Raw genomic sequence first — 26,312 nt, 5'->3', positions numbered from 1 at the left:
TTTGTGGTGAGAAATAGGCAATGCAGTATTTATATTTGATCAGCACTGTCTAGTTTGACATGTCTGACTGCGGTTCAGCAGCAGTGATTGACAACTGCGTGTGTGAGAGATTCCTCAGCTCTGATTGGTAGTTTTTTTCAGCGGTGGATCTGGTAAATGCCAGCAGAGGCAGGGAGGCGGAGGACTTGTTCCCACACATTATCTTTCTCACATACTGCTGTCAGGAAATAGTGACAGTTAGTTACCAGCTACAGCTTTAAGTGAGACATAACCCGGGGTAGTAACATACATGACAAATTAAGAACGCCCAGCCCTATGTGGAAGCCTCATATAGAATACTGTCTTTTTATTATAGTTGCACAAAGTCAGTTGAAACATGATGCTGGTGCTTTATTTAAAGGGAAGTGAAGTAGGTATGGTTGCAGTACATATTAGCTGAAGCCAGAGACAAACTCAGTGGATCAGATTATTTCCCAATCCGGACATTTTCGGGATATCCAGCAATATCAACTTCACAGCTTAGTTTACTCTCCTTGGATTAGAAAGAAAACAGGAGAAATATGCGCAGACTACCATCAAGGAGAGGTTTTTATAAGCACTAAAAGGTGTTCCAAAGTGTTAGTGTTACAATTTTCAGTTGTTCCTTAATCTTAATACCAATAAATCTGCAGGTAATATAACAAACGCTCAGAGAATATATCTTAAAGATGCATGTGATCTGGTAGGCCAACACAGCCGATAGCATGCCTTAAATATACTTAATATCAGTGCAGTATTAAACTAAGAACAGTTTACCTGATATCCCATCTGGGTTCTCCCACACACAGACGCACATACAACAACCCTTGGTACAGTACAATTATTCACTCACACCGAGCACAGAGTTCATACTATCACGACAAACATGGAGACAGCCGAGAGGTAACATGAGCTAACCTGAAAACACAGGACACTGCGTCCTGCACGGGGGAAAAGGCTTGGATATCGAACTGTTAAGAACAATGTGTTTTTATGCTAAACCTTCTCCCAGCTGGTTAAAAACATTCTTACGTACTGGAAATGTATTGCTACACAGTGTTACTCCTTTGAGTTTATATATATAGTTTATATATATATATTTATAGTACATAATTTATAAATGAATGGTAAGCTCAGGATATAGCTATATTTGTGATTCTTCTTTTTATGAATTACACATGAGACGTGAATTATTTACAGGTCACGGTGTCGGTGCAGAATTCAGTAATCAGTCCTTGGAGATGAGGAGATTAGATATTAAAATAGTGATGATAAAGAGTCCAGGCTGTGTCGTCTGACAGCTTTCACAGGAAGGAACAGCAGCACAGAGCAGCACGTTGCTGCTCAGGTGGTGAACAGCGAGTACAATGAAAGCTATCACTCATTTCACAAAATAACGACTGCCAATGTGCATCTATATGTTAGATGGCGCTCTTTAACATCTGTTTGCATTGATTTGCTTTGGATCCATCAGCGAAAATGAACAATAACTGATCAATAAGACCAGTTCCCTTTTTTTTTTTAAACAGATAACATGTATAGGGAATAAAATACGGGATTCCTCATTTAGTGTTTCCCACCTCTCAAAACACACATTAGCTCGCTGGTCATTTCCTGTTTGCGTCAGATGAGTTTACAGGTCAGAGGTCGGGGAAGCGACTGGGATCTTCTTTGTATTCAGCGGGGATGAAGAAAGTTGACTCTTCAAATTCGTCGTAGCGGAATTCCTGAAAGGTGACAGTGGCTGTGATCGTGGGGAAGACGGGGATGTCTGCGAGGGAGAGAACACGAGAAGGGAGCATGTTATTCTGTGATCGTTCCCGTTGAGCTCGCCCACACACAGGAACACAGCGGTAGGTCGACATGCACATACCGAGTTTGACTGGGAACCCAGGCGGAAGTTTCATCTGAACGAACTCCCGGAGTTTGTTGAAGTGCTTGAACGGGGCTATGACCTCCAACACGTTTAATAACCTGGAGGCAGAGGAATGACAGTCAGCACTTTTCTTTCACAGTTGTTTCTTTGCCAACATTTCCCAAAAGCTGGAGAACAAAAAGGAGATGAAATTAAACTGTAATCTTATATCTTGAGTAAAATACAAGCTTCAGTCTCTTTCTTCATTTGGACAGGGGAATAAACATGTAGGAAAAAAACATGGAATAAAATAGTGCTTCCTATCCTTCTTGGCTTGTGACCCTTTACAGAGAAACACTATCTACATTTAATGTCTTGACAGAGGTTCCCTATGTCCAACAGCTATGTCCTCTTGTCAGACTATTTATTTCAAACAGATTTTTGTTTTACATTAAAAAATTTGACGATAAAAAAGAAATCAGTAAACCAGATAAACAGTCTACAGCTTTTCTAGCAGCTTTGTCTGCACTTGGACACAGTGATGCTTCGAGCTAAATGCTAACATGCTGATGTGACGCAGGTGTCACTAGGGGTAGGAAACGCCAGTGGATCGATGATACGATATTATCACGATACTAAGGTCACAAGATAATATTATTGCGATAATTATTTTTGCGATTTATTACTTTTTTCAACTGTTATTATGTCCCCAGAGGAAAACTTAGTTATCATCTGTTTTATCTAATAAGATTTTCAGCCTGTCCATCTCACCTCACCTTTTTCTTTTGCAGCAAAATGTATCCAGTGGATTGAAAAAGTACTTGATTATATTATCTTAGTAGGCTGCCTAAAGTTTAATTTGTATTTGTAATATTAACAATTTATATAATAAAAAAAAACGATACTTGGCACTTTGTGACAGAATGATATTGCCACACAAAAATATTGCGATACTATGCTGTTTATTCCCCCCACCCCCACCCCTCAGTGTAACATTTACCATCTTTAATGTGTTAGCTAGTCTTGTCAAAAATACAGACTTACTGATAAATTAACTGATTGTGAATATTAGAAATGGTTTCAACACTAATTACCCACAGTATCGATACAGCAGTACCAGCTGCCCTTTCTTGCTCTCTGTTACAGTTAATGTTGACGACAATCATTCTGCTCTCTGCTACTAACCAAGAAAAGAAAAGTTGTCGTCATTATGTTTAAGCTTTGTTATATTTATTATTTAATAAAAAAGTTAAACCATGTGCCCGATATGTCATTTTCCCCCTGGTATTGAAAATGGTATCAAATTTTGAAATGTTTAAGGTGTTGTATCAAAATTAGTAGCACTAGTAGCATGTTAATAATCTTTATAATTTGATTTATCTTGTAGCTTGTTGCTGGTTGGAAGCCACTGGAATAAATAAATCACTTCATATTCTGATATATCAGATTTGACAGGTTTTTAATCCTAGTCCTCAGGGTCCAGACAAACACTGGTCTTCTATCACACCAAGTAGTAAATTACACTCAGTTGTAAAACAGTCTTTAAATAAATGGTTAGAATGACATGAAAAAGTAAAACCAGCGGACTTCAGTCTAGTAAAATGTATTCTTTCAAGACTTAAAGATACACTATGCAGGATTTTGCTCAAAAAATACAAAAGCAATCCCTCCCAACCATCACAGGACCCACTAGAAGTGTGTGGTGGTGTATTCATCTGCAGAGACTCTGCTTGTATTTTCTTATTTTGTGTGTTCAGGACGTTCCTGGGCACGGTGCACAGGTGAGGTAAGGACTGAAATACAGCTGCATCCAAGAGGAAGCTACAGAAGTCATGGACACTGCGCCGCCAAAAAACAAACAAATGAATAAAAGAAATGCAAATATAGCGAGGTGAATCTGGCATGGACTTTCACTTTTGCTGGCCATACTGTTTACACACACAGTAACCAACAACCCTGTATGGTTTACCATTAGATTAGTAATCCACTACAAAACAAAACAGATTCTCTACAATCGTAGCATATGTCTCATTTTGGTGATTAATGACATTAATTGAACATTTTAAGAGAAGGAGGAACAACATTTTTTTTAACATTACAAAGCACAGAATGTGAAGTGAGGGGAAAATCACATTAAAAAACCATTAGGTATTGTAAAGGGTGGGGTTTTATTGCCAGCTCCATTAAGGTTCAATCAGCAGAGGAGATAAAGCAATTTACTACATTATGTCCCAGTGATATTTTACAGCACTGCCTGTAACCCATTACAGGGCAAACACAATCCCGACTGAATCCTCCCTCAACTACTCAGAGTAACACATTCGTTTTATCCTTTGTAATTCTCATTTTCCTCCCAGATCTTATTTATTCTATATGAACGTCTCTCTTAAGTCATCAATACTTCTTAATATAAGCTCACAACATTTTTGGCTGCATAAAATCAAAAGAGACAGATTTAAAAAAAAAAAACATTTTTTATGTTTTATGTGTATAATAAAACAAAAAATGTGCAGCAATTAGACTCTTTATTCTCGAGACAATCAATGGTCATTAAAGCTCAAATAAATGTTGTGATTTACACTTCATCTGTTCATATTTTGTAAAATTCTATTTCCATAACCAAGCTAAAAGAAAGCTTTTGTAAATGGATAACCAGCAGCTGGCAAAGATTCAGTTTCAAAGTGTCACCATTACTTAGTTTGTCCAGCAGAGAGCATTTATCATCTGTAAAATGTCCTGCACAGCACATATCTCAGCCACAAATCTTTAATACTTGATTAAATAATGCAATATGAATTTAGCCATTTAGTCTGTTTTTTATTTTATTTTGCTTTTTTTAACTGAGCTTCTTGTTTTGCATCTCCTTTGCTGCTGTAACAATGCAAATCCCCACTCTGTGAAACTAATATAGGATTATGTTATCTCACCTTATCTTTTCTATAATGTATTCTTATTAAAAATGTAAGCCAGTATATTGTTATTGTTTATCTTCCTTAAAACCCTGCGTAGACCAGGCTTTTTTAATATCTACATACATGCCACAAGCTTGCAGATGCATGAAGTACGACATACATGCATAGGATATGAGAGATAAGTAGGTTTTTCCCTTTACACAGCCTGAGCACAGCTAACACTGGCCTAATTGAGTAAAAAAAAATAATTCCCTAACACTGACATTTTATTGTCACATGGTGGAGCAGTTGTTTCTGCAATCATCTCATCACTGGCTTCCCCACACAACCAGCGACTACCTGGCCCAATTATCCGATAGGAATTATTTCATCTCCACATTACCCTTTTCTAAAATCCCAAGAGTATCCTCGCGTATTCACCCAGGATCAATCTGCGCAGGGAGCTTTGTAAATAGATCTGAAGAGGAAGGGATGTACTCACGACTCAATGCCTAGAGGGAAATCCTGGCTCATGGCTACAGTAGCTTTGAAGTTCTTCTTGCTTTCCTTACACACGAGCTCTCTCCCAAGATGAGGTGGCCTGAAGGCGGCGAGAGACAAACGCATTTTATTCTTGGTGGTTGACGTTGGGTTTGACACTCAGAATCTGCACTGAATTTCTTGTTACTGCCCCGATTGAATTTGTAATTGTGACAAAGACTGATGAAATCACGGAAAATACGAGGCACTTACTTTCCGTGCTCCGCAGTGATGTACTCTTCCCAAGAAATTGTGTTGGGTGCGGGAGCTGTGAGGGACTGCCGCCTCACAGGCTGAGGATAATGAAGCATCCGTCAGTGGCGTATTCACAGACATCAGGGTACAATGCACCATTTGTAGATGAAGGCACAACATTAATTTCTTCTGTCTCACCTCAAAATTTTGTTCACTGATGCTCCCCCCTTTACTCAAGCTCTCCATGATGGCTTTGTTCCTCAAGATATCCTCCTCACTTAGGTGTTCTCGCCGTTTCCGTGACTCCAGCACCAGACCGTTCACCGCGTAGAAGTCAGCCAGGAAGTTTCCAACCCTCTCCTGCAGAGAAAACAAGCAGGTGTTGGTGTTTCATCCCGAGTTACCCTGCGAATCACCCAGCAGTACTGCTGATTTCCTAAAATGTGCCATGGAGCAGCCTGAGGGTGGGACTGTGCTCACTTCTCACAAGACAAAAGAATTACATTTTCTTATTTCTCTCATCCCCATGGCAAAACAAGTAAAGTTTACAAAAACAACTGAGGTACACACAGGTCTTTCACATTCATTGTGCAATAAAACATTTCAGATATCAAAAAGACTGTGCTGTCGAGGTCTTATTGAGAAATATGACAGGCTTTTTATTTGTACTACGGAACCCTTAACCACAAGGGGTCGTGAGATGATTTACAGGACTGGAAACAAGACAAAACATACACAAATTTAATTTTTTTCTCCATCCTTTCTGTAAGCTTTTCTTCTAATGGAAAAACTGGATACTATTTCTTCAACAGGACTCTAAAATTCATTTTAATGAAACGATAAGGGCATGTAGGGCATGACTGATGAAGGGTCACAAGTACACAATGATCCATTTTAAGGGGCTAAAGTGTAAAAAAGACTGTGCCTTCATTTTATATATTTCAACTACGCCTCATTTTTTATTTTCACAAACGACTTTGTAAACCATGTTAAAAAAATAGTTACTGGGAAATATATATTTTACATTGCACACACTCAGTCACATTTCCATTTCATACTTTTCCTGACCTTTTCATAGATTCTTTCAGACCATATTTCTAGATGTTTATTATGTAAATATGTTTTAAAATGCAACTGTTAACATGACTATATCTATTATGACTATAAAGGTTGTAGTTAGCTGCTGTAGCTGAAAATTTTAAATAAACAATATTGTATTACTGTTCCCCCTTATTTTTTACTCTCTTTTATAAATAAGAACCAAAAAATTAATTGTAAAATAATCTAAATTTTTTGGCATCTGTGCAGTCTTGTTTATTCACTGCGTCCATGGAGCAATGAACGCAGCCACAAAGGTATGTTGTCCTTACACAGAACAAATAATCCGACATTCAGACAAGCTTAGGTTATTTGTGATGCTATGTATATATGCAATTCAAAGATATTACAGCATTTTGTTTCAAACTAATTTGGTAGTTATAAGGCGCTTGGGGCAGAGCTGTTTAGCAGACTGTGATGTACAGGCGTAGAGGCAGCTCTGTGCATTCAGTCGCACGCCATACTTCTCACCTTTAATGACACCAAGCTCACTCCGGCCCACACTCTCTCACACAGCGGTAAACATTTTGGCTGTGCTGGCTGCCTGCTCCACACGCCATGACAAAACACCCTGCTTGTCAGGACATAAATGTTTTTCCATACCCTTTCTTTTACACATACGTATTCAGACCTGGAAATGACTCAAATCAAACTCCACACCTTCACATACTGCGTAGGAACCCTGACATTATTTTTTTACGTTGCTAAATGTGTCAAGTAATGTGTATGTGTTCTGGTTTGTCCCATAAAGCTTACTGTTTTATCCTCTCTGAACAGCCAGCCAATCTGGCTGCGAGAGAAAGTGATGGACTTGGTGGACAGAGTTGCGGAGTAGACATCACTGCTCATCAGAATATCCACCTCTTCTTCAGTCTCCATCTCTGACTCCTTGGGGAGCGAGACAATGACAGTGAGGTGTTGGGATTATATTAAAAAGCTAATGACAAAATGTGAAACAGAGGTCCGGTTGAACCGCTCACTCACCTCGTGGTGTATTCTTTGGTACACTTTTGCTTCATTGTCCAGGACCACAAAGGACTGGGAGGGTGCGGCATCGCCGTTGAAAATGAAGCTAAGATCCCCACGCTGACACTTCATATCAGTGAAGTCTATGAGAGTGGTGTCAAGTCTAAATCAAGACAGAGGAGAGTGTGTCAAGATTGTTATGTCCTACTTCTTAGATCTAAAAGAAGTCCTCGACCTGGATATCGACCATTTGCTGCTTTAAACACACAGTGAATTAGATTCTCTCATAGGTACATTAACAGCCTGAATATAGTGTTTGACGTTTTATGCCTACCACACACTTGAAGACTTTGAAAAGACTTTTAGAAGTCTAAAGTCTGACCCCCTCTCACATCTGTGTGTGTTTTTAGTCACAGACTATAAGATATTTCAAAGACTAGGGATCCTTTAGGGTCACTAGTTGCAAGACTATGATAAGAATAGTTTTGAGATTATCTTCTATCCGGCACCTGGCGGAAAAGATTGCGCCAGACTTCCTTTCAGACATATGACACAGTAACAGTTCCTTAAATGTCCACAAAAAACCATAACTCCAGAAACACAAGATAAAAGGTGCCATGTGTCAACTTCTGATTTTGGATTTTGCTGCCTAAACTCACTACCAGTTGGTTAGCTGCACTAGAGACTGTGGGACTGAGAGGAGAACCGTTTCAAGAATTAATTTTTCTTAGTAAAAGAAGTGCTGGTTGACGGATCAGATAGATGCAAAATCAAACTCTTGTTCACTTCACAGTTCCATCAATTTGACCTCCTTCCACGGACCAAGAAAACTGAGACTTGTTCACGTTCTTGCACCTCCTTGGTGCCCCCTCCATGTTTACTGTCTACCCAGTTTGCTGCTTCCTGTTTGGCGCTGACGTGGAGCTCTAATTCTCTGTCCGAGCCTGATTGGGGCTGTAATTTTCATTATTCCCCCCGGGCTTGAATTGGGTCGGGTTCTCGCCAGTTTACTGTTGTTTTTCTTTTTTCTTTTTACTGACCCTGGCAGTTCTTGTGCGTATATGGCAGGAGTTCTAATGGACTGAATCAAGAGGGAAACAGAGAGACAGAGGGGGGACAGTGATAGAGAGATAGTGACGGAACAACGGAGCAAGTGTGGAGAGCCTGGGGACAGAGATAGAGCGTGCAAAAGAGGGACGAAAAACAAGCTAGAGAGGAGGGGGCTGCAAGGTGACTTGGTTGGCAGTGTTTGCGTCTGCCTCCCCAGCAGTGGGAGCGATGTCACAACATACAGTGAAGACTGTTGATCATCATCTGCGCACCACATTGCCATGGATCACCATGCGCACTAGATGCATGAGGGGCACAGCCCGCTTTGCTGAGCCTGTTGAGCACAAGACAACAGACTATTGAAATAAAGAAGAGAGGAAGAAGAAGTGGGGCAAGAGAAGATGTCAGCCCGACACTTATAATAAATGTTTTAAATATAAAAACATATTGCAATATATAATTTTTTTACTGTAGTATTTTGGGTTATTAATTGGGCTTGGGCCCAAAACTGCTGCTGTGGTTTCGGCTTACTTCAGACTTGGATAGCAACTGAAACTCATTTATGTGGGACAGGGCTGTATTTTTTGAGCCCAATCAGAGGTCTATGCCAAAAAAGAACAACCTTTTAAGTCATTGAACTTTGCATGAGCCAAGAGTAAGAAGTTAAGATAATATGATACATTTGATTTTATCGGAATGTCCAGATAAGAAAAAGACTGACTTTAGACAGCCTGAACGGAGTTTTATGTCCACCTTACACCAAACGATTGAAATCACAGGAGCGTGCCACAGCTCCATCAAAACTCACGATTTTATTTCAATATTTGAAACCCGTCTGCAACAGGGATATCATTTGAAAAGTTGTTTGGTAAAAGGCTGGCATTACCTGATATTAATTCCCTGCTTGTAGATTTTACAAGCATCGGACGGCAGCATCCGGGACAGCAAAGGCACTGAAATACAGGAGAGAGTGTTAATAATAAATATTTCATACAATAGAATAAAAACACTGATTTATCTTTCAAAAAATCTTTAACTAAAGCAATGGTTGACCGATTCAGCAACTTTGAAGTGCTCAGCAGTGATTTCAAGTTAAAGCTGGTCTTATCAATAATCAATGTTGTGATAATATTTGAGGATAGGATATATAAACAACTTTTTTTGTGTGAAATATGAAACTCACCCCAGCTCTGAAAGTCCCAATGCAGCTCCAGATAAAAGTCACCAAGCTACAGAAAAGACACAAACACGTCTGATGAAGGATTCAACTGATGTATTATAACTTAATGGGTCAGCTGAGGAGCACAGCTCACTGAAGATTTCACATTATGCACTTAGGTAGTTAATATGCACACTCAAGGACAGGCAAGAGTCATTTATGCAAACTGAAAGCCTGCAGAGATTTTTTTTAAAAAATACAATGGAGTGAAAGTTCAGTGGTGCAGAATGAAACCAGTTGCAAACTTGAGTCCGGTGAGGCAGCAGCATCTGTGGAAGTGACGGCAGTGTAATCCTCACCTCCCTGAGAGCTTTCAGTAATTTTGGCCTCTTGTCCTCCACACTCTCCCTGGACTGCTGCTTTAACTTCCGCAGTATTGCTGTGACTGTGGAAACAAGGACGAGAACGAAATAACTCAGTTACAAGTTACACAAATGCACACTTGGATACTGTCATGTTTACATCATCTTTGAGTACAGCTAAACAACGCACACAACTTGTATTTCCAACTACAGCCTGGCTTAAATATTGATATTACACATCTCCCAGCACAGATATACTGGTGTCAGATGTCAAATGCTGCAGCTTGAGCAAAGTGCTTCGTGAGATTTTAACATGGTGCGACTACACATAAACTATAATGGCTGACAAGGGCAAACAGGCCACAATGGCCCAAAACATTTCTGTTAGGGGAAATGTGCTGCAGCTTCAGAAACGATGCTAATCGAAAACAAAACTACATGAAAATCCAAACCAAATACAATAATGGAAATGTGCTGCAAATCAAACATTGTGTTGCAGAAAGCCAAAACAAAAACATCTGCAGCAAACATGCTGCGAATACAGAAACGATGCAAAGTCCAGTCAACACAGCAGAAGTTTTCCGGGCCTCTGGGGGAAGTGCTTAGTGTTACAGCTTGATTTTAAACTTGAGGCAGTGTGCTTGTTTTTGAAGCAAGAAGAAAAATGGACTAAAGAGGCATCATGAAAAGGTATGTATTCTTTCAAACGTTAGGCCTTAGCTTTTTACAACATTATAAATAGAGCAACAGATGTACGACTCTAGCTAGCGACATAAACCTGCTGCTCTGCTATCTCTCTCTCTGTTTAAAAACCCAAGCTGTTCCACTTCATGCTCCCCATGGTGGCCTGGAGAGCTTCCAATGTGTTGACTGAATATGCAGCGTTTTACTGTTGCACTTGTTTTTTTTTTGATTTTTGTATGTGTTTCTGAATTGGCATCATTTCTGAAGCTGCAACAAGTTTCTCCTAATGGAAATGTTCTGGGCTGCTGTAGCACATGTGCTCTTGTCGGCCACCGCAATCAACACATGAGGAGGCATTGTTACTCTGCTACAACTAGTTCCTATACAGAAGTAACATTTTTCATTTTACAAGCATCAGTAGCAGTGATTAGATGAGCTGATACAGCTCACTGTCTTGTGAAGTAAAGCTCTCTCTCTCTCTCAAACTGACCAGCAACCACTTCATAATAGCAGATGGACTGCAACAAATCCACATATCTCAGATATATCCTGGTTATCTTGACCAGTGAGGAAACAGTGGACTGAGAATGAACGCGACTGAGGAGAGAATTGCTGACGGAGCACTTGCTGCAGTTCGTCATTGCACACACGCACACACAACCAGTGAGTGAACTGCTGACGCAATGTGTACATGTGTAAAAGTGAAAGGTGATGACCGATGACAAGACTGCAGTGTGCTGTGAAAAGCTGCAACTCATATATTTAATATCAGGCACACATTATTCTCAATTTGTCCTTCTCACAAAATGACAGCCAGCTGCATGTCATTTAACCAAAGATCTAAATGTAAATACGCCATGCCTTTCTCTGCATGTCCTTGCTGATGGTGTAAGCGTACCCAGCCCCCCTCTCTGCCTCCCCTTCACCCTTGTGAGTAGTGTGACCTTCTCAAAGCAAAACTCCTGGTCCCACTCCCAAGCCGGCCTGCCACAGCAGGCACAGAGAGTTGAGACGCATACTAACAAGGTTGAGGGTCATTTCTCAAACAGCTCGGCCTCACAACCTCCATTACAGGCTTTATAAGGGGAAGATGCTGATATTTCACAGATAGGCAAGTAGTAGCGCTAAATTTGTCAGCTCAGCTTTGACACAATAAAAAAGATTAATGATTTAGTATACAGTTCTTTTTCTACACTTAGCCTGCCCTTTGTCTTTCCTCTTATCTTTGGCTAAGTATACAAAATTAACAGCAGATGTAAAAAAAAAAAAAAAAAGGAAAGAGCAGTGAATTCATCCCAAAGGCATTAGCTGCCTTTCACATGTCATTTGACTCTTTTTCACTGGATGTCAGATCTAAAAGCAGCGGAATCATTAAGCAGGGGAGTGACCAGGCTGTAAGCTCAGGGCTTCCTAACACTAAGCCATCGTTCAGGCTGCGTTCCAGCCCATCTGGATGACGGGTGCTCAGAGAAAATCCCCACCTTTTGCTTTTTAGCTGGGCTGAGCAGAAAGCCATCTTTTAACAATTAAATGACACATAAAAAAAATCCTTCAAATGCTCACAAGCATGTGTAGCGACCTCCAACAGTATTTAGTCTTCATTTGTAAAAAACAGAGATGAATGAATGAAATGAGGATTTATTAATGATGTGCACATTATTAACCATAATCTGGACACACATCTGTTTAGGGTTTATCGGTTAAAAATGAAATAACGCTTTCTTATGCCATCTTGAGATGTTCTCTGCAACTTGAATAGATTTCAACTGTGGGCAATACGACTGATTGTATCCCCTGTATGACGGCAAAAACTCTGTGCAGAGGTATCTGAGATCTGTACACACTGCCAGGAAATGTTGCTGCAAAGCTCAGACTCTGAAGACACAACCTACGTTGAAATAATCCTGAACACACTACAGCCACCAAGCTGACATTTACTGCCACGATATTAGCATTCACACAGAAAGCCGTTCCAGATGTCAGAATGACTGACTATCCGACAAATAGAGACTAAATCTGACACCATGACGCCATCATAAATCTATTGACCCGTCTGACAGGCAGCACTAAACCTAAATATTATAACAGTGAGTGTGTGATTGCAGGTATGCCACTGAGATCCTCATCCAAATATGAAAACTCAGGGACAGCAGACGGCTATTCAGAGCAGCTTTGACATAACTTACTCATTTGCCTGTCGCCGTAGCTGATGGCTTCTGCTAGAGGGCTCCATCCCTGTGCGTTCTTGATCTTGACAGGAGCGTTATGGGCCAGTAGTAGGAGAGCACATTCTGATATGAGAAGACATTGAGACAAATGTGATTATATCAATTTTATGTACTGTCACCACCTTTTTCTGTGTTGTTTTGAGCAACCATGCGGAACACAAAAGTTAAATGATAAGATTTTATGTTAACTTTGTAACAAAGTCTAGATAGAAGATGTCCATGTAAACATAGACTGCTAATCTTCATGTAATGACAAACTTAGGACTCATTATGCATGTTTCAGTACATCAGATAAGCACCAATAACTACATATCTACATTTGAAGTGAGATCCGTCCTCTGTTGCATGTCTGCTTCTCCCCCTGAATTGCATGTATTCAGTATTCTGTGAGGATTTCTTTAAAGATAACCACTATGTTATCCCAACACTGCAGAGGTAAGATAAGGCATGATGAGTGCAGCAGGGGGGTGGAGGCTACTCCAAAAAAGGAAGGAGAACTGCATGTGCTTTTTAAAAAAGGGGCCTTTAATGAGTATGCCGAATGCTCTCTCAATAAAGCCTCATTATGACAGATGAAAGGCCACAGAGCACAGCAGATTTAGTGTCATTTTCTGGGGCTAAACCCGAGACTGGTAGATTATCATCTGAGAAGCTTTTTTGTTCATTTCGGTTAATCCTGTGTATGACAATAGTCTGTTATAAAATAAAAAAGGAGTTCATTACAGTTTATTTTTCTATCACGTTTACCTTTGTGGCCCATCATCACAGCGAGGTGAAGAGGTGTGTTCCCTGAAAGACAAGTAGATATAATTATTAACATCAATAATTCCACGTGCCTGTTGTGTGATGCAGCTGCACAATACAATAAGGTAACAGCAGAGAACTTACCATGCACATCTTTCTGAGAGATGCTATGGGTCCTGATGAGAGAGGACAGCCGACGCACATCTCCCTTGAACACGCACTCGTGAACGGGGAAGTCCAAGTCCTCACTTCTCAGGATAATTGGGTTCTTGTTGTTATCATTCACAATGGTGCCAACTGATGATGGATTGCCATTTATGTTGTTTGCATTGAGCTGCTGTTGCTGCTGCAGTGCCGACGTTTTGACTGCTTTCTGAAAAGCCTTGTTGGATTTGAAATGGTTACCGGTACCGTTAGGGATAGTCCCGTTTGAGGTCTCATCGTACGTGTCCATTATTTCCTCATTCTTGTTTGGTTTGTTGTGGTCCTTTCGCATGGTGCGTATCTTCTCGCCTGTCATGATGACTGTACCGCACGTTAACGGGCTAACCGATTAACGTTACCGGGCTGCAACGCTGGTGAAGATGTGGCATAAACCTGGGAGCTCGTCAATTATGCTTTCAAATTAGCTTCTTAGCAATTTAAGCCAACGGCGATGCTTCGTAGTAGCTAGCTGGCTGCTCTGTGTTCTCCAAATAACGTTACACCTGCTGCTCCACAGCCAGCGTTAGCATTAGCTCCTAGCAAACGTTCGCTAGCTAGCCCTCAATAAAAAATGAATGTGGTGGGTGCGGCGATGAAAACAGAAAATAATGCTAAACATAACACACGCACCGAATCAACATACAGCTAGGAAAGAGACCGAAAAGCGAGCGGCTACATTGTTGTATCCACCGCTACTCGGCTAAACGTTTTAAAATTGTATCGATTCAGTTTGCTTTGCGGCAAAATTGAGTCGGACTGGATGGTACAATAAACCAACCAGCTGAGCTACCATCTCTGCTAGCTTGGTGCGAGTGGCATATCTCGCGAGACTATACTACGACGCACCGTTTGACGTCATCTTCATGAGACGTGTTTCAACTTTATCGCCAGCAAGTAGCTAGCTAGCTAACAAGCTGCGTTGTTTTGAACGATGGCGTCCTCAAAGAAGGGGAAGAAAGTTGTGAATCAAGAGGAACTCCGGCGTTTGATGAGAGAAAAACAAAGACAAACAACGGACAAGAAGCGCGTCGAGTCTCCTTTCGCTAAATACAACAGTCTCGGGCACCTCAGCTGTACCCTGTGCAATGTGCAGGTGAAGTCGGAACTTCTTTGGCCGGCGCATGTTCTTGGGAAACAGCACAAAGAGAAAGTTACCGAGCTGAAGGGAGGAAAGATTCAAGCAGTGACACCGTTGGTACAACCACTGAAGAGGAAAGCACCGGACAGCGAGGACGTTAACTCGAAAAAAGCGAAACCGCCGTCGGGTGCAGGCCAGTCTGCATCAGCAGGGCTGCCTCCAGATTTCTTTGCGAAACCCAGCGAGAAGGCAGCTGTCTCTTCACAAAAGTCTTCAAGTCTGAGTCTGTTGGCTGGAGTTTATGATGAGGACGACGATGATGATGATGATAATGAAGAAGAGGCAGGCCAGGCAGGAACCACAAATCCCCTTCCTGAAAAGCCTCAAGCTGCAGGACTACCCGCCGATTTCTTTGACAGCTCCATCCCGTCCACACCCACCATCTCCCACTCAGGATCCATCCTCAAAGCAGAGGTGCAGGAGAAAAGCACAGAGAGGAAGGAAAACACAGCCGAGGCCCTGCCAGAGGGCTTCTTCGACGATCCTGTGAGAGATGCTAAGGTGCGCAATGTTGACGCACCCAAGGATCAAATGGACAAGGAGTGGGAAGAGTTTCAAAAGGAGATACGACAGGTGAACACAAAGTCAGAGGCCATCGTGGCGGAGGACGACGAGGAAGGTCGCCTTGAACGCCAGATTGACGAAATTGATGAACAAATTGAGTGTTACAAGAGGGTTGAAGTACTGAGAGACAAGCGGGATGTGGTGAAAAGCAAGCCTCTGCCCAGGAAGGAGGAACATATGGAGGTAGATGCCAGCATCGAGGAGGAAGAGGATGAGGAGGAGTTGCTGGGGCTTTTGTCCCGGGACTGGAGGGCAAAAGGAGCTCTGGCCTAACTCTCTCTAGAGCTCGTGACTGTGCTTGTGTCTTTTTTGCACAAGTTTATCAGCAATCCAGGAATTGTAAATATGTTTAAAAGCTCTTTACCACCTCTTTTTGTACATGTCAGACTGGATTAAATGTGATGCAGTGATATGCAACGTCCTTGTTAAACACTGTTAAGTGCTACCAGAAAATTGTGTCTCAGTTCATGACTTAAAGCAACCAGATGGATCACAAATCAAACTTTTAACTTTGTGTTTATTCATTGGTGTTCACACAAAAACACATTCATAAAACCTCCCCATGTACAGCAGCAGCATGGACCCAAAATCTATGTCATGATGGCCGAAGCTGTTACATTGTCCTGCAAAAACAAGTAGTCAACTATGTTAAATTTATAAATAATTTGTTCATGTTACATTATAAGCAACATGCAATGCACAACAGAATTATTTAAAAAATGTACAATGTTGAGATTAAGACCGTAAAGCAACTTTTTTTTACCAACCCCGACCCCCTTCACAAGATAATTTGTGAGAATACATTGAAACCATTTTTTACAGAGTACAACAAAGTTTGAGTTTGACAAATTTGTTATGTAAATACACCATTATTAGGCCCATAAAAATGGAATAAAATGAATCAAGTAAAGAGTGATGGTCAGTGCTTCTTATACTACCTGTTACAAACTGTGAGCTAGGCGTGACTCTCTGTCTACTGCAATTTTAAACAAGCAATATCTATGTCATTTTTGTTATTGCTACATATGCCTCATGAGTTACCACTTCAAAACTCTTTCCATATGATTCAAAGTGTTCATAGCCCTTCAAAACTTGAACTGAAAGCTGCAAAAATAAGCAAAGAACAAAAGCAGAGACTAAACACATCAATCAAAATGGAGAAACTATCTGAAAATAAATGAGAAAAAACACGGAGCAGGAAGAAATCATGAAACTGTTTAGCTTAGAAAAGAGCATACGTAAATCCTCACTCTTATGCTCAAGTGTGTGTTTCAGTTAGGTTAGGAATCCGTCTAAAAACAAAACGAAAAACTCACAAAAATTCAGTTTCTAATAGTAATTGTAAACATTGCTAAAAGTCTATCTCAGGCTCTATAAATAAGGTTCAGGTGAGTTGTACCAGGTGTTTGTATTGATGGGTGGGCAGATAAAGCGAAAATCTAAATACACAAAAATTTTACATCAAAATGAGACAGACTGGTAAAAAAAAAACCACAGGTGCAGGAAAACAGAAGTCTGAGAGGTGAGAGTGGAAAACAGGATTCAAAATCAACACTTACTTCCACAGTTTATTTCATGTAAACCCTGGTTTGCTAAAATAAAAGCAGATTATTACACGTACAGGAACTCACACGGATGAAGTTTAAAATTTGAGCATGTTTTGTAGATGAGGTTGTGTCGAAATAGACCTGGGAGGGCAAGTGAGTATGGGGCATGCCAGCGCCACTGTTCCACAATCAGTATGATAAATATTCAGTTCAGCAAAAGTGCAGCAATTACGGAAAAGGGTTGGGAACTTCGGACCCCCCAGACCCCGCTGGGTATTCAATACTGTTCACTGCTGTCAGTGATAATGTGCTCACAAACCTACAGCGGCTCTCAGCTCCGTCAGGGAGTACCTCTGGTCTCCGTCACTGTCAAAACACTTCATGGTGCGAGCTTTGGGAATTGATGTTCCGAATATTTTCTTCAGGCCGTGGTAGGGCAACGGGAGTACATCACGTCCATCGCCTGCCTGCTGGAAGATGAGATCCAAGTCTGTGAAAAGAACAGTTTGTATTCAGAAACAGGTTCATCTGTGAGGGCATTGCACTCTTGAACTGGCAGTCTGCACAACTGAAAATATTCACAATATAATTTTTTTGCCTCTTAGTATTTTGGTATATATGCTTATGTTCTCTTTTTTTGGCAGAGAGATTTATACCACTCCTGTGTCTGTCAGTCTCAAATATCCTTAATGATGTGAAATAGGGGTAAAAAATCCTCCAACCAGCAGCTCTAAAGCTCACAAACAAACACCTTACATCTCACTTGTATTTCTATACAAACTGCAGGTTAAGTTTTTATGGGTAACGTGCCAAGAATGTTTTTCGACTTGGAGCAGTAACTTCCTTGTTATCACTGTGAGGTTACCAGGCAACCAGTGGAGACTTTTAATACTTTATAGGCTACTGGAAGACTGGAGGGTCATTTCAATCTCAGTAAGAAAGCTAATACCTGTAATTCCTAAAATGTCAAACTACAGTATGAATCACAATGCTTGTTTACAATAACTTCTGGGTAGAAACCCTCTGCATCATGTACATAAAATCAAATGATGCTGAGCATATGCTGCCTTATTTGGTTAGTTTTTAGCCACCTTAAAAAAAAGGCCCACCAAAAAAAAATCAATTTCAGTTTAAATGCATGCTATATTTAGTATATTTTCCAGGCTTTATCAACAGCCCGTTCCGTCTGGGAACTAAAGCTGTTATATCAAAGCCACCTGACTTCAGTGACAAAAACAGTCATGTCACTTTGCAAAACAAGGGAGTTACTGGTGTACCACTACCTCCATCAGATGGTGTGTAAATAAAAGCGATGAAAATATTCCAAATACAGCAAAAACTTAGACTGATTTTGATTTTTTAGGTGACTAATGACCACAGCAGAAACGTCACATAGGTCGGACCACAGTTTTTGACTATATATCTTAACTAGAATTACCACCCTGCAGTTGTGTGCCTCCATTTCCCAGTCAAGTTTCTCTTACAGTTTACATCAATATCTGTGAAAACATGGATGCTTCATACACATATTCCCCTAGCAGGACAGAAGATCTATACAATCAGCACGGTTTCAAGGTGGACACCAAAGATCTGTGTCATCAATTCAGTATCTGACCAAATGTCTCCCCTTCTGTTCCTGAGATCTTGAGTTATGGCCAAAAACATAATTTGTAAGATCACACTGACGTTGACTTGTAACCACCCAATTCCAATTAGGGGTGGGTCGGTTCTCAGTAATACCAATTCGGTTCGGTACTCTGTCTTGGACCAGGTTTTTTTTTGGGAGACCGACCGGACCGCATATGTCAAGCCCAAACATACATCAGGCGGATCGTACGCGGAATGGACTCCGCGGAGGTCCGACCGGACTAAAAGCGGACGTCCGCAAGCCCTGTGCACGCAAAGCTCAGATTTTACGACCGCGCGGACTCCGCTCCGCTGAAGTTTGTTTAACAGTTACGGGGAGTCGATAATCGCGAACAATTTAGTCCCGAAGAAATCAAAGAATGCGCCAATATGGCGACACTTTGGCTTTGGGCCAGACGAAGGAGGCAACCCTTGTTTGCACTGATTGGGTAAGCTAAACCTGCAAATTTATTTGTAAGGATAAATGAAACAACGTGTTACTGTCACTCTGTTGTCCTATGGTCGATTTTTATTTCAAATGAGTCAATTGCGCCCCCAAGTGGCGAAAATCCAGTATTACCGACTTGATACGGTTTTTCACAAAAACCAGACAGTTTTTTTTTCTCATACCGATCCAACCCTAATTCCAATCAGTTTATTTTTTAGTCCAAGTGGACGTTTTTGTGTCAAACTTGAAGAAATCCCCTTAACGTGTTCTTGAGATATCATGTTCACGAGAATGAGAGAGACAAGGTCACAGTGACCTTGACCTTTGATCTATGACCACCAAAATTCAATCAGTTCATTGTTGAGTCCAAGGGGACATTTGCAACAAATTTGAAGAAATTTCCTCAAGGTGTTCTCGAGATATCTCGTTGATAAGAATGTAATGTGTGGACAAAATGAAAAACAGAATCAGAATCAGAATCAGAATAAATAATGCCTCTGGTTATGGCTATCGCTGGTGTGGAGGCATAAAAAGTTGCAGTAACGGCCCAAAATGAGAACAGACATACACAAGTTTGCTGATTTTACCTATTGCTGCAACTGCCTGTTGTTGATTGTTGTTGTTAGTGTAACGTTACATTGATTCCTATCATGAAAGATGAGATATAAAACTTTAGTGGTAGTGTGCACCTTTCTGAGAGCTGACACCAGGCAGGACCACTGTCTCTGGGCACAGTGTCTCAGCGTTTCTCTTAGAGCGGTTTGGAGTTAAGAAGCGCGGGCGTCTGCTTGTCTGAGGCTCTATCAGTGGTGTGGATACCTCTGTGAATATATAAAGGAGAAAAACATATTTAAATGTAACATGGGGCAAAGAAAACCACTGTAATGAACAGCTTAATGCTACACTGTACCTTGCACATCCCCAGGTGTTGCTTTGGTTGTAATGGCTTCTTTGACCGTCTCGGTTGCTGGACTTGCGCTGTTGATTGCTGCTGCGTCACTGTCCTTTGACTGTAAAGCACGTAAAAGATAAAAAGTAAAATGCATCAAGTTGTCTGTTACTGCCTGGGCCAGTGATTCCCAACCAGGGGTGCTTGTAGTGGAGCAGAAATTGAGTGTGACGCCTCCTGTTAACTCACCCTTTGCTTTGACCCGTTCTCTAATGACAGCACCCTCTGCTGAAGATCTGCGACAGTGGAGAGGAGGATGTGGATCTGCTCATCAGACTGTGTATGGCGCAGCTCCTCTGTCTTGTTGGCCTCACTCACAGCTTTTCTCAGGTCTGTTATGTCCTGTGACAACAACAAAAAAATTGACGTAAAGCAACGTGCAGTTTACCATTAGATGAGAGTTTTCTACGACTCATTGGCACAAAGTTACAAGACTATTTGCAATATTTGCCAGGACTAAGCAATATGTGCTAATGTAGTATAATAATACTTAACAGTTTTTGTAGCATGCACGACATAGCACTTTATTAGTACTCTCGGGTCTCAGCTGTATTTAATTCTTGTATTTAATATTTTAACTTAACCTCTTAACTTTGTTACACTGTGCTGTATCACCAGGTCAAATCCCTGTGAACACTGACAATTTGGCGAGTAAAGCAATTCTGATTAAATGGATAATCTCTGTCAGCGAGCAATTCATCACTGACCACATCATTATTGAGGCCACTGTCTAAAAAAACATGTAAAACTGTATGATTATTTGCTGATCCTCTTTTCCATCCCTTTTTGCTTGTAAAAAAACAAAGTGGAGAAAACATTCTGTGGTTGTCTCAGATATTTGACCTACTTTCGCGCAGCAAACTAAAGCATCTAAGCTCCCAAAATAGATTGGCACTTGTTTCATGTATTATGAATGAAAACCCAACGCATGGATCCAAGAAAATGACAGGACCTTCTTAACCCGACGACTCTGTCAATGTAAGCCTGACAAGAACTGCGAAAAAACATTCGTGCATGCACAAGTAAACAAATAAACAAATTAATCTCGCAGTGGCAAACTTCATCGCAGTTTCTGGTTTGGATTTGTGCCGCACTCGAGCAGATTGACTGACATTTCATCACCAGACTCATCTTGAGCATATGTAAGGAGATTTGCTTCGATTCTAAGTGTGGCAAATATACAAAAGCAACACTGCAACCAGGAACTGAGACGTAGTACATTAGACATTAGCACACCAAGCTATTCGATGAATTCACTTAAGCACAATGCACTGTTAACACGTTTTATAAACACTGGTCTCCATACATTCATGTGTAAATAATAAATGAGAAAAGCAGCCTCCAGCAATATTTGCAGTGAGTGTAGATAAGTAAAAAACAGACAGGATGTCAAACAAAATAACTGAAATTTAACTTTGACTTGAGCTCATGAAAAATCCATGGCCTTTGCTCGATGAAATACTGGAGCTTGCAGCCCTATATACTATTTACAAAGGCACACAGCTTCAGATTCTCCTGTGATGTTTGTCAGCTGTCCACAACACTGTACTGACATTTCAGTAGTTTACCAACAGTCAGAAATCAGTCTGAAAGGTAAGGCTATTCTCTTTGGCTAGTCTGCCTCTCAGTCAAACATTTATCGTCCCTGTAAACACAAGACACAACTGTCAATCCATTCTGAGATGTAAGATGGTAAAATGAAACCTGTGCAAGCAAAATAATCTCAGAGTTAGCCTGAAGATGCATTTCTGAAGCCATGAACGAGATGTTTAAGTTTGGAAGCTCTAAAATCCAATTCGTTCTGAACATGTTATCATACCAACTGTCAGCTGTTCAGCGTCAAAGTAAAAAAACTATTGGGAATCGAATTTACCATCGTCTTCTTCAAGTCGTCGTCCTTCTTCTGATTTTCGAGAGCAGCCTGCATAGTCTTCACATCGTGCTGTACGCTTGTTAGTGTGCTGCCAATTGTAGCAACACTCTGGGAAAAGAAAGAACACTCTGTGAGATCAGATATGAAAATCTTCTACAAAAATAAAAAGAATATTAATAAGATAGCATTCTAAACCAAAATCTCTTTTTATTCCTTTTTACTTTGCCTTCACCTTTTGGAGCTCTTCAACTGTGGTGGGAAGGCTGATTAAATCAGCGGCTGATTTCAAGTTGGCCTTTAAATGGTTTACTGCTGAGTCCAGCAAACTGATCTGCAGGAGTAAAATGACACAAAATCTTCAGTTACATCTCGAAGAAGACTCACACAGCATTATAGAGTTGGACTGATTTCCAGTTTTGCTGGTTAGGTCCAGTGTACGAACTTAAAGCAGTCTGATTTTATGCAAACTGGCTGAACTGACATTTGCATTATGACACCTTCTAGCAAATTTAAAAAGTAGCCTTTATCAACAATGTGTGCTGGTGGCGACACAGGGCTAAATCCAACTTGTACTGCATTAGTAACAAGCAATAAGACAACTTAATGAACACAAAATATTTGTTAATAAACAGACTAATAGAGCCACTGGTGTCTGACAGGCTGTGAGCCGAGCACAACAACATGTGGGGATCATATTTCAGCAGAGTGGGGAGGAAGACAAGCAGCACATTTGTTTACTAGACAGTTTCAATGTTTTTTTGTGGTGACCAGACCAGACATGGTAGACTAAGTCTCTCAAGAAAACTAAAAGTGTACCAATATGGCAACATTTTGGATTTAAAGCCGACAAAAGAGGTGATGCAATGTGATAATAGTTGGATGCTTGTTTGCTATTAGGACACTGTGTCATTGTGTTCCACTTACGAATGGCTGTGCGTAAATTTCAGTAAACAGATCTAGTCTATTCCGGCTCTTAATAACAAACCGGTTGAATATTTTCACACTGGCCCAACCCTACTGTACTATGATGGCAAGTTAATGCCAAAAAAACACAAAACAAAACAAAACAAAAAAAAAACCATAACTGAAGTATGACCAAGGTGAAAGTCCAGATATTCTCCAACACTCTGTGACGAGCTCTGGTTAGTGTTTGACAGTGTGAGTGTTAAAGTAGCTTCAAAAACAACTGACCTTTCTGTTCATTTCTGTAAGGTTAGACCAGAGCTTGCTTAGCCCTTTGTCCCCATTCTCAATGTCATCAAGCTTTCTCTCCTTGTTTTTCAGGTCCTCACTCAGTTTTGGTATTTCACTTGATGACACCTTCTGGCTGGATTCCACTGTTAGAAAAACATCACAGTGGTGTTAAAGGCAAAAGAATGCACATGTAGATGGAATATAAAATGACGACGTGTCCAAAGGGCAGCAAGCCTTTTATGACCATCACAAGGTGTGTGTGTGACACAGTGAGTCTTACTGCTGTGCAGCTTTTCTTTCAGCGAGTCTAGATCTTCTTTTAGCGCAATCTGCATCCATATGAGTCCAGCACAGGCCATAACGCAGGCAGCAAGTATGATGAACAGAAACAAGGGGTAGCACACATTGCAGCACTGTGTGTAGCTTCTTCTGTAAAGAGAAGAAACATGTAATGTTAAACATTACAACTGCACAGCCCCTTACATTATTAATGAGGGAGATATTTTTAGAAGGCTGCATTGAGTGTCATGGGAATTATGAGGATTGCTGGTAAATAATGGTGTTTTGAAATATGGGCAATATCATCATATATTCTTGCTGAATGTTGTATTGATTATTTCTAATTTGTCTGAAATAAAGCAGCAGGGGAATAAAAAACCTTGACCATGGTGGTAGTGTGCAAGATAGGTGATACTGTGCTTTGATCTGAGCACATCTGAGTATTTATATTTTTCTTTTAACCTCTGCACAGTGCCCCAGGGCAAACGAAAATGAGACTCTTTGTACTTCTTTTTTGATTCAAGATTTATCTTTGTAATTCTCCAGCACATGTGAGTGAAGGCAGATGAAATAGTATGTACTCTGGTTGCAATGTGCTGGGCAACCTAGTGATCTACAAGATTAAAACAGTCATAAAATAATCCTCAAAAAGAAACAACAAATAATTAATTGTTAAAAATCTCATATATAATGTAAAAAATCAATTAAAAATGAATTCACTTAAGTTAGTTGATGTGAAGTAGCTGTTGATGAGCCGTGATTAGTAGTAGTAGTGTTCTTTAAACAAGTTACTCTAACCATCCAGATTACTTTCACTTTGTATTTTAACAGGAAATGTAATAGCATTGTTATACAGCAAGTTAATGACTGTGTAAAAACACCCTTACACAACATAAAGTTGTTAGACAGGTTACTCACTTCCCAAAGTTAGCTCCGCTGCTCAGATTGTTGAACTCATCATCATCCGAGCTGGAGTCGGACTCCGAGTCCGGCGGCTCGGTTCGGAGAAGTCGGTGACCGGACCCCTTTTTGGTCTTCTTCCTTTTGCTGTCCCCGAGTCCAATCAAAGCATTCAGCTCCTTCCTCTTCTTCATCTTCTTCTGGGGGGTCAGCGAACCCGCCGAGCCCGATTTAAACCCGACTAAATCCAAAGTTTTGTCCAGTTTGGTGGATGTTGTCGTTTACGTAGCGGCTAAGCTAACTTTAGGTAATCTTGCTAGCTTGATTTTCAACCACGCAACGTTGCTAACGGATACAAACACATCGGACTTTGCCCGTTGGTTGCCTTTGTGATTTACAGCTAATGTATAAAAATTATCAACAGTTGATCGGCATTACGCAACTCCCACCAAAAAGCTCCTCCAAAGCAACTTTTTCTACTAGCTCCCTGGCTGTCACATACGTTAGCTAACTCGGCTAGCATCTGACACCTTTGCTAACGGTAGCTAACAGCGGCTGGCTGTGGCTACTGTGCTATCACATCGTCACAGCGAGGTTTTAAAATGCCTGCCTCGCCGTGGCTCATATTGGAAACACTACAAAAAGTCTTCAAGTAGATTGATAAAACCTACGTATCGTAAAATCAAAATACACGGTACAGTACTTCGAGCGATCTGTCCTGCTGCCTGTATTGTTTGGGCAGGGCGTCCGAGTAACCTCGCAGCTGATTGGTTCAGCGCGCAGCTACAACTTCCGGTGCTCTGTTCTGTCAGGGAACGACACAGAGTACAACACCTCCCGCCCCCGTTTACCACTTTACATCGATGCTGCTGAAAGTCAAGAACAATGTAAGTATGTCTAATTAGCTGAAGTGGAAAATGAAGTGGAGATATATGTGAAAATGTTAGATTGAAGTAGCTCAAGGCAATGAGAAGAGCTGCCGGTGTGTAATCGTGCAAAAATAATGAACGTTACCATTTGAATCAATGCGAATAAATGCTAGATATTGGTGCCAAGCTAAACTTGACTGGTTGATTGCTAGTTCCAAGCCATAGTCAGTCCCCATGTCAGTTTAATTGTATGCCCCCCTTAAAGAGTGGATTCAATTTAATTTACCTCCACCCCCCTTTTCTACATCTGAGTGTGTTTAATTTTGCACTAAGCTTTTATTCTGCTCATTAAAAAAGGGCAGTGGGAGGTTATTTTGTTTTTATTTTAATCATGAAGCCAATTTCAAGGTCCAGTGAAATAATCCAACAGAAAAGTAGGTCATCTTTATCGTTTGTCACTTTATTTTCTATTTGCAGTATTTTAATTTTTTATGTGTGTGCTGTATGCTGAATATTATATTGTTTTACAACATTTCTGTTGCACACATTCATGATTATGAGCAGATAAAAGAGTACTTTTATGTATTGGAACATTACTGATTGTTTCATGTTGGATTTAGTCATGTTTGCCTTATTGTGACATATATTTATATTGGAAAATACCCGTATTGATATAATTATTCCAGCCTCAATGCCAGCACTAATCAGAGCCATTTGTACCGGGGAGGAAACAACCGATTATTCTCATTATTGATAGATCTGTGCATCTGAATTTTTGCCAGAACCCAATTAGATGTCCTCATATTGCTTGTTTTATCCAAAATCCAAATATGTTCGGTTTACAATGATATTTATCAGAGGAAAGCAGCAGATCTGAGCATTTTGGAAGCTGGAACGTGCCCATTTTTCAGCAATAAACAACCCAGACAAT

The 26,312-nt window shown here is 40.6% G+C and overlaps 3 protein-coding genes across 4 annotated transcripts; 1 reads left to right on the top strand and 2 right to left on the bottom strand.

The window, feature by feature from the left end:
- Nucleotides 1-329: 329 nt before the first annotated feature.
- LOC125901815 (ankyrin repeat domain-containing protein 13C-like) lies at nt 330-14,792 on the bottom strand. Its single transcript, XM_049597745.1, has 13 exons — nt 13,935-14,792; nt 13,794-13,835; nt 13,005-13,109; nt 10,132-10,217; nt 9,797-9,842; nt 9,500-9,566; nt 7,582-7,726; nt 7,354-7,485; nt 5,698-5,859; nt 5,518-5,597; nt 5,267-5,365; nt 1,892-1,992; nt 330-1,789 (listed from the first exon to the last, which is right to left on the bottom strand). Exons 1-13 carry the CDS (start codon nt 14,308-14,310, stop codon nt 1,659-1,661), a joined length of 1,572 nt encoding a protein of 523 aa, XP_049453702.1. The 5' UTR covers nt 14,311-14,792; the 3' UTR covers nt 330-1,658.
- Nucleotides 14,793-14,826: 34 nt separating this feature from the next.
- On the top strand, nt 14,827-16,273 carry znf830 (zinc finger protein 830). Its single transcript, XM_049597748.1, has one exon. The coding sequence runs from the start codon at nt 14,926-14,928 to the stop codon at nt 15,967-15,969; it is 1,044 nt and encodes a 347-aa protein (XP_049453705.1). The 5' UTR covers nt 14,827-14,925; the 3' UTR covers nt 15,970-16,273.
- efcab14 (EF-hand calcium binding domain 14) lies at nt 16,194-25,274 on the bottom strand. 2 transcript variants are annotated; one of them, XM_049597746.1, is made up of 9 exons: nt 24,531-25,274; nt 23,614-23,762; nt 23,331-23,476; nt 22,372-22,470; nt 22,140-22,247; nt 20,456-20,608; nt 20,228-20,327; nt 20,007-20,138; nt 16,194-17,733 (listed from the first exon to the last, which is right to left on the bottom strand). In XM_049597746.1, exons 1-9 carry the CDS (start codon nt 24,704-24,706, stop codon nt 17,555-17,557), a joined length of 1,242 nt encoding a protein of 413 aa, XP_049453703.1. In that variant the 5' UTR covers nt 24,707-25,274; the 3' UTR covers nt 16,194-17,554. The 2 variants fall into 2 exon arrangements, with proteins under 2 accessions (XP_049453703.1, XP_049453704.1); XM_049597747.1 differs by having other exon boundaries at nt 23,614-23,759.
- Between the last annotated feature and the right edge of the window lie 1,038 nt (nt 25,275-26,312).

The sequence above is a fragment of the Epinephelus fuscoguttatus genome, linkage group LG15 (assembly GCF_011397635.1).
Source record: "Epinephelus fuscoguttatus linkage group LG15, E.fuscoguttatus.final_Chr_v1".
Taxonomy (NCBI): Eukaryota; Metazoa; Chordata; class Actinopteri; order Perciformes; family Serranidae; genus Epinephelus; species Epinephelus fuscoguttatus.
Note: the sequence above shows the minus strand (reverse complement) of the source record. Positions and strands in the feature narration are given on the sequence as shown.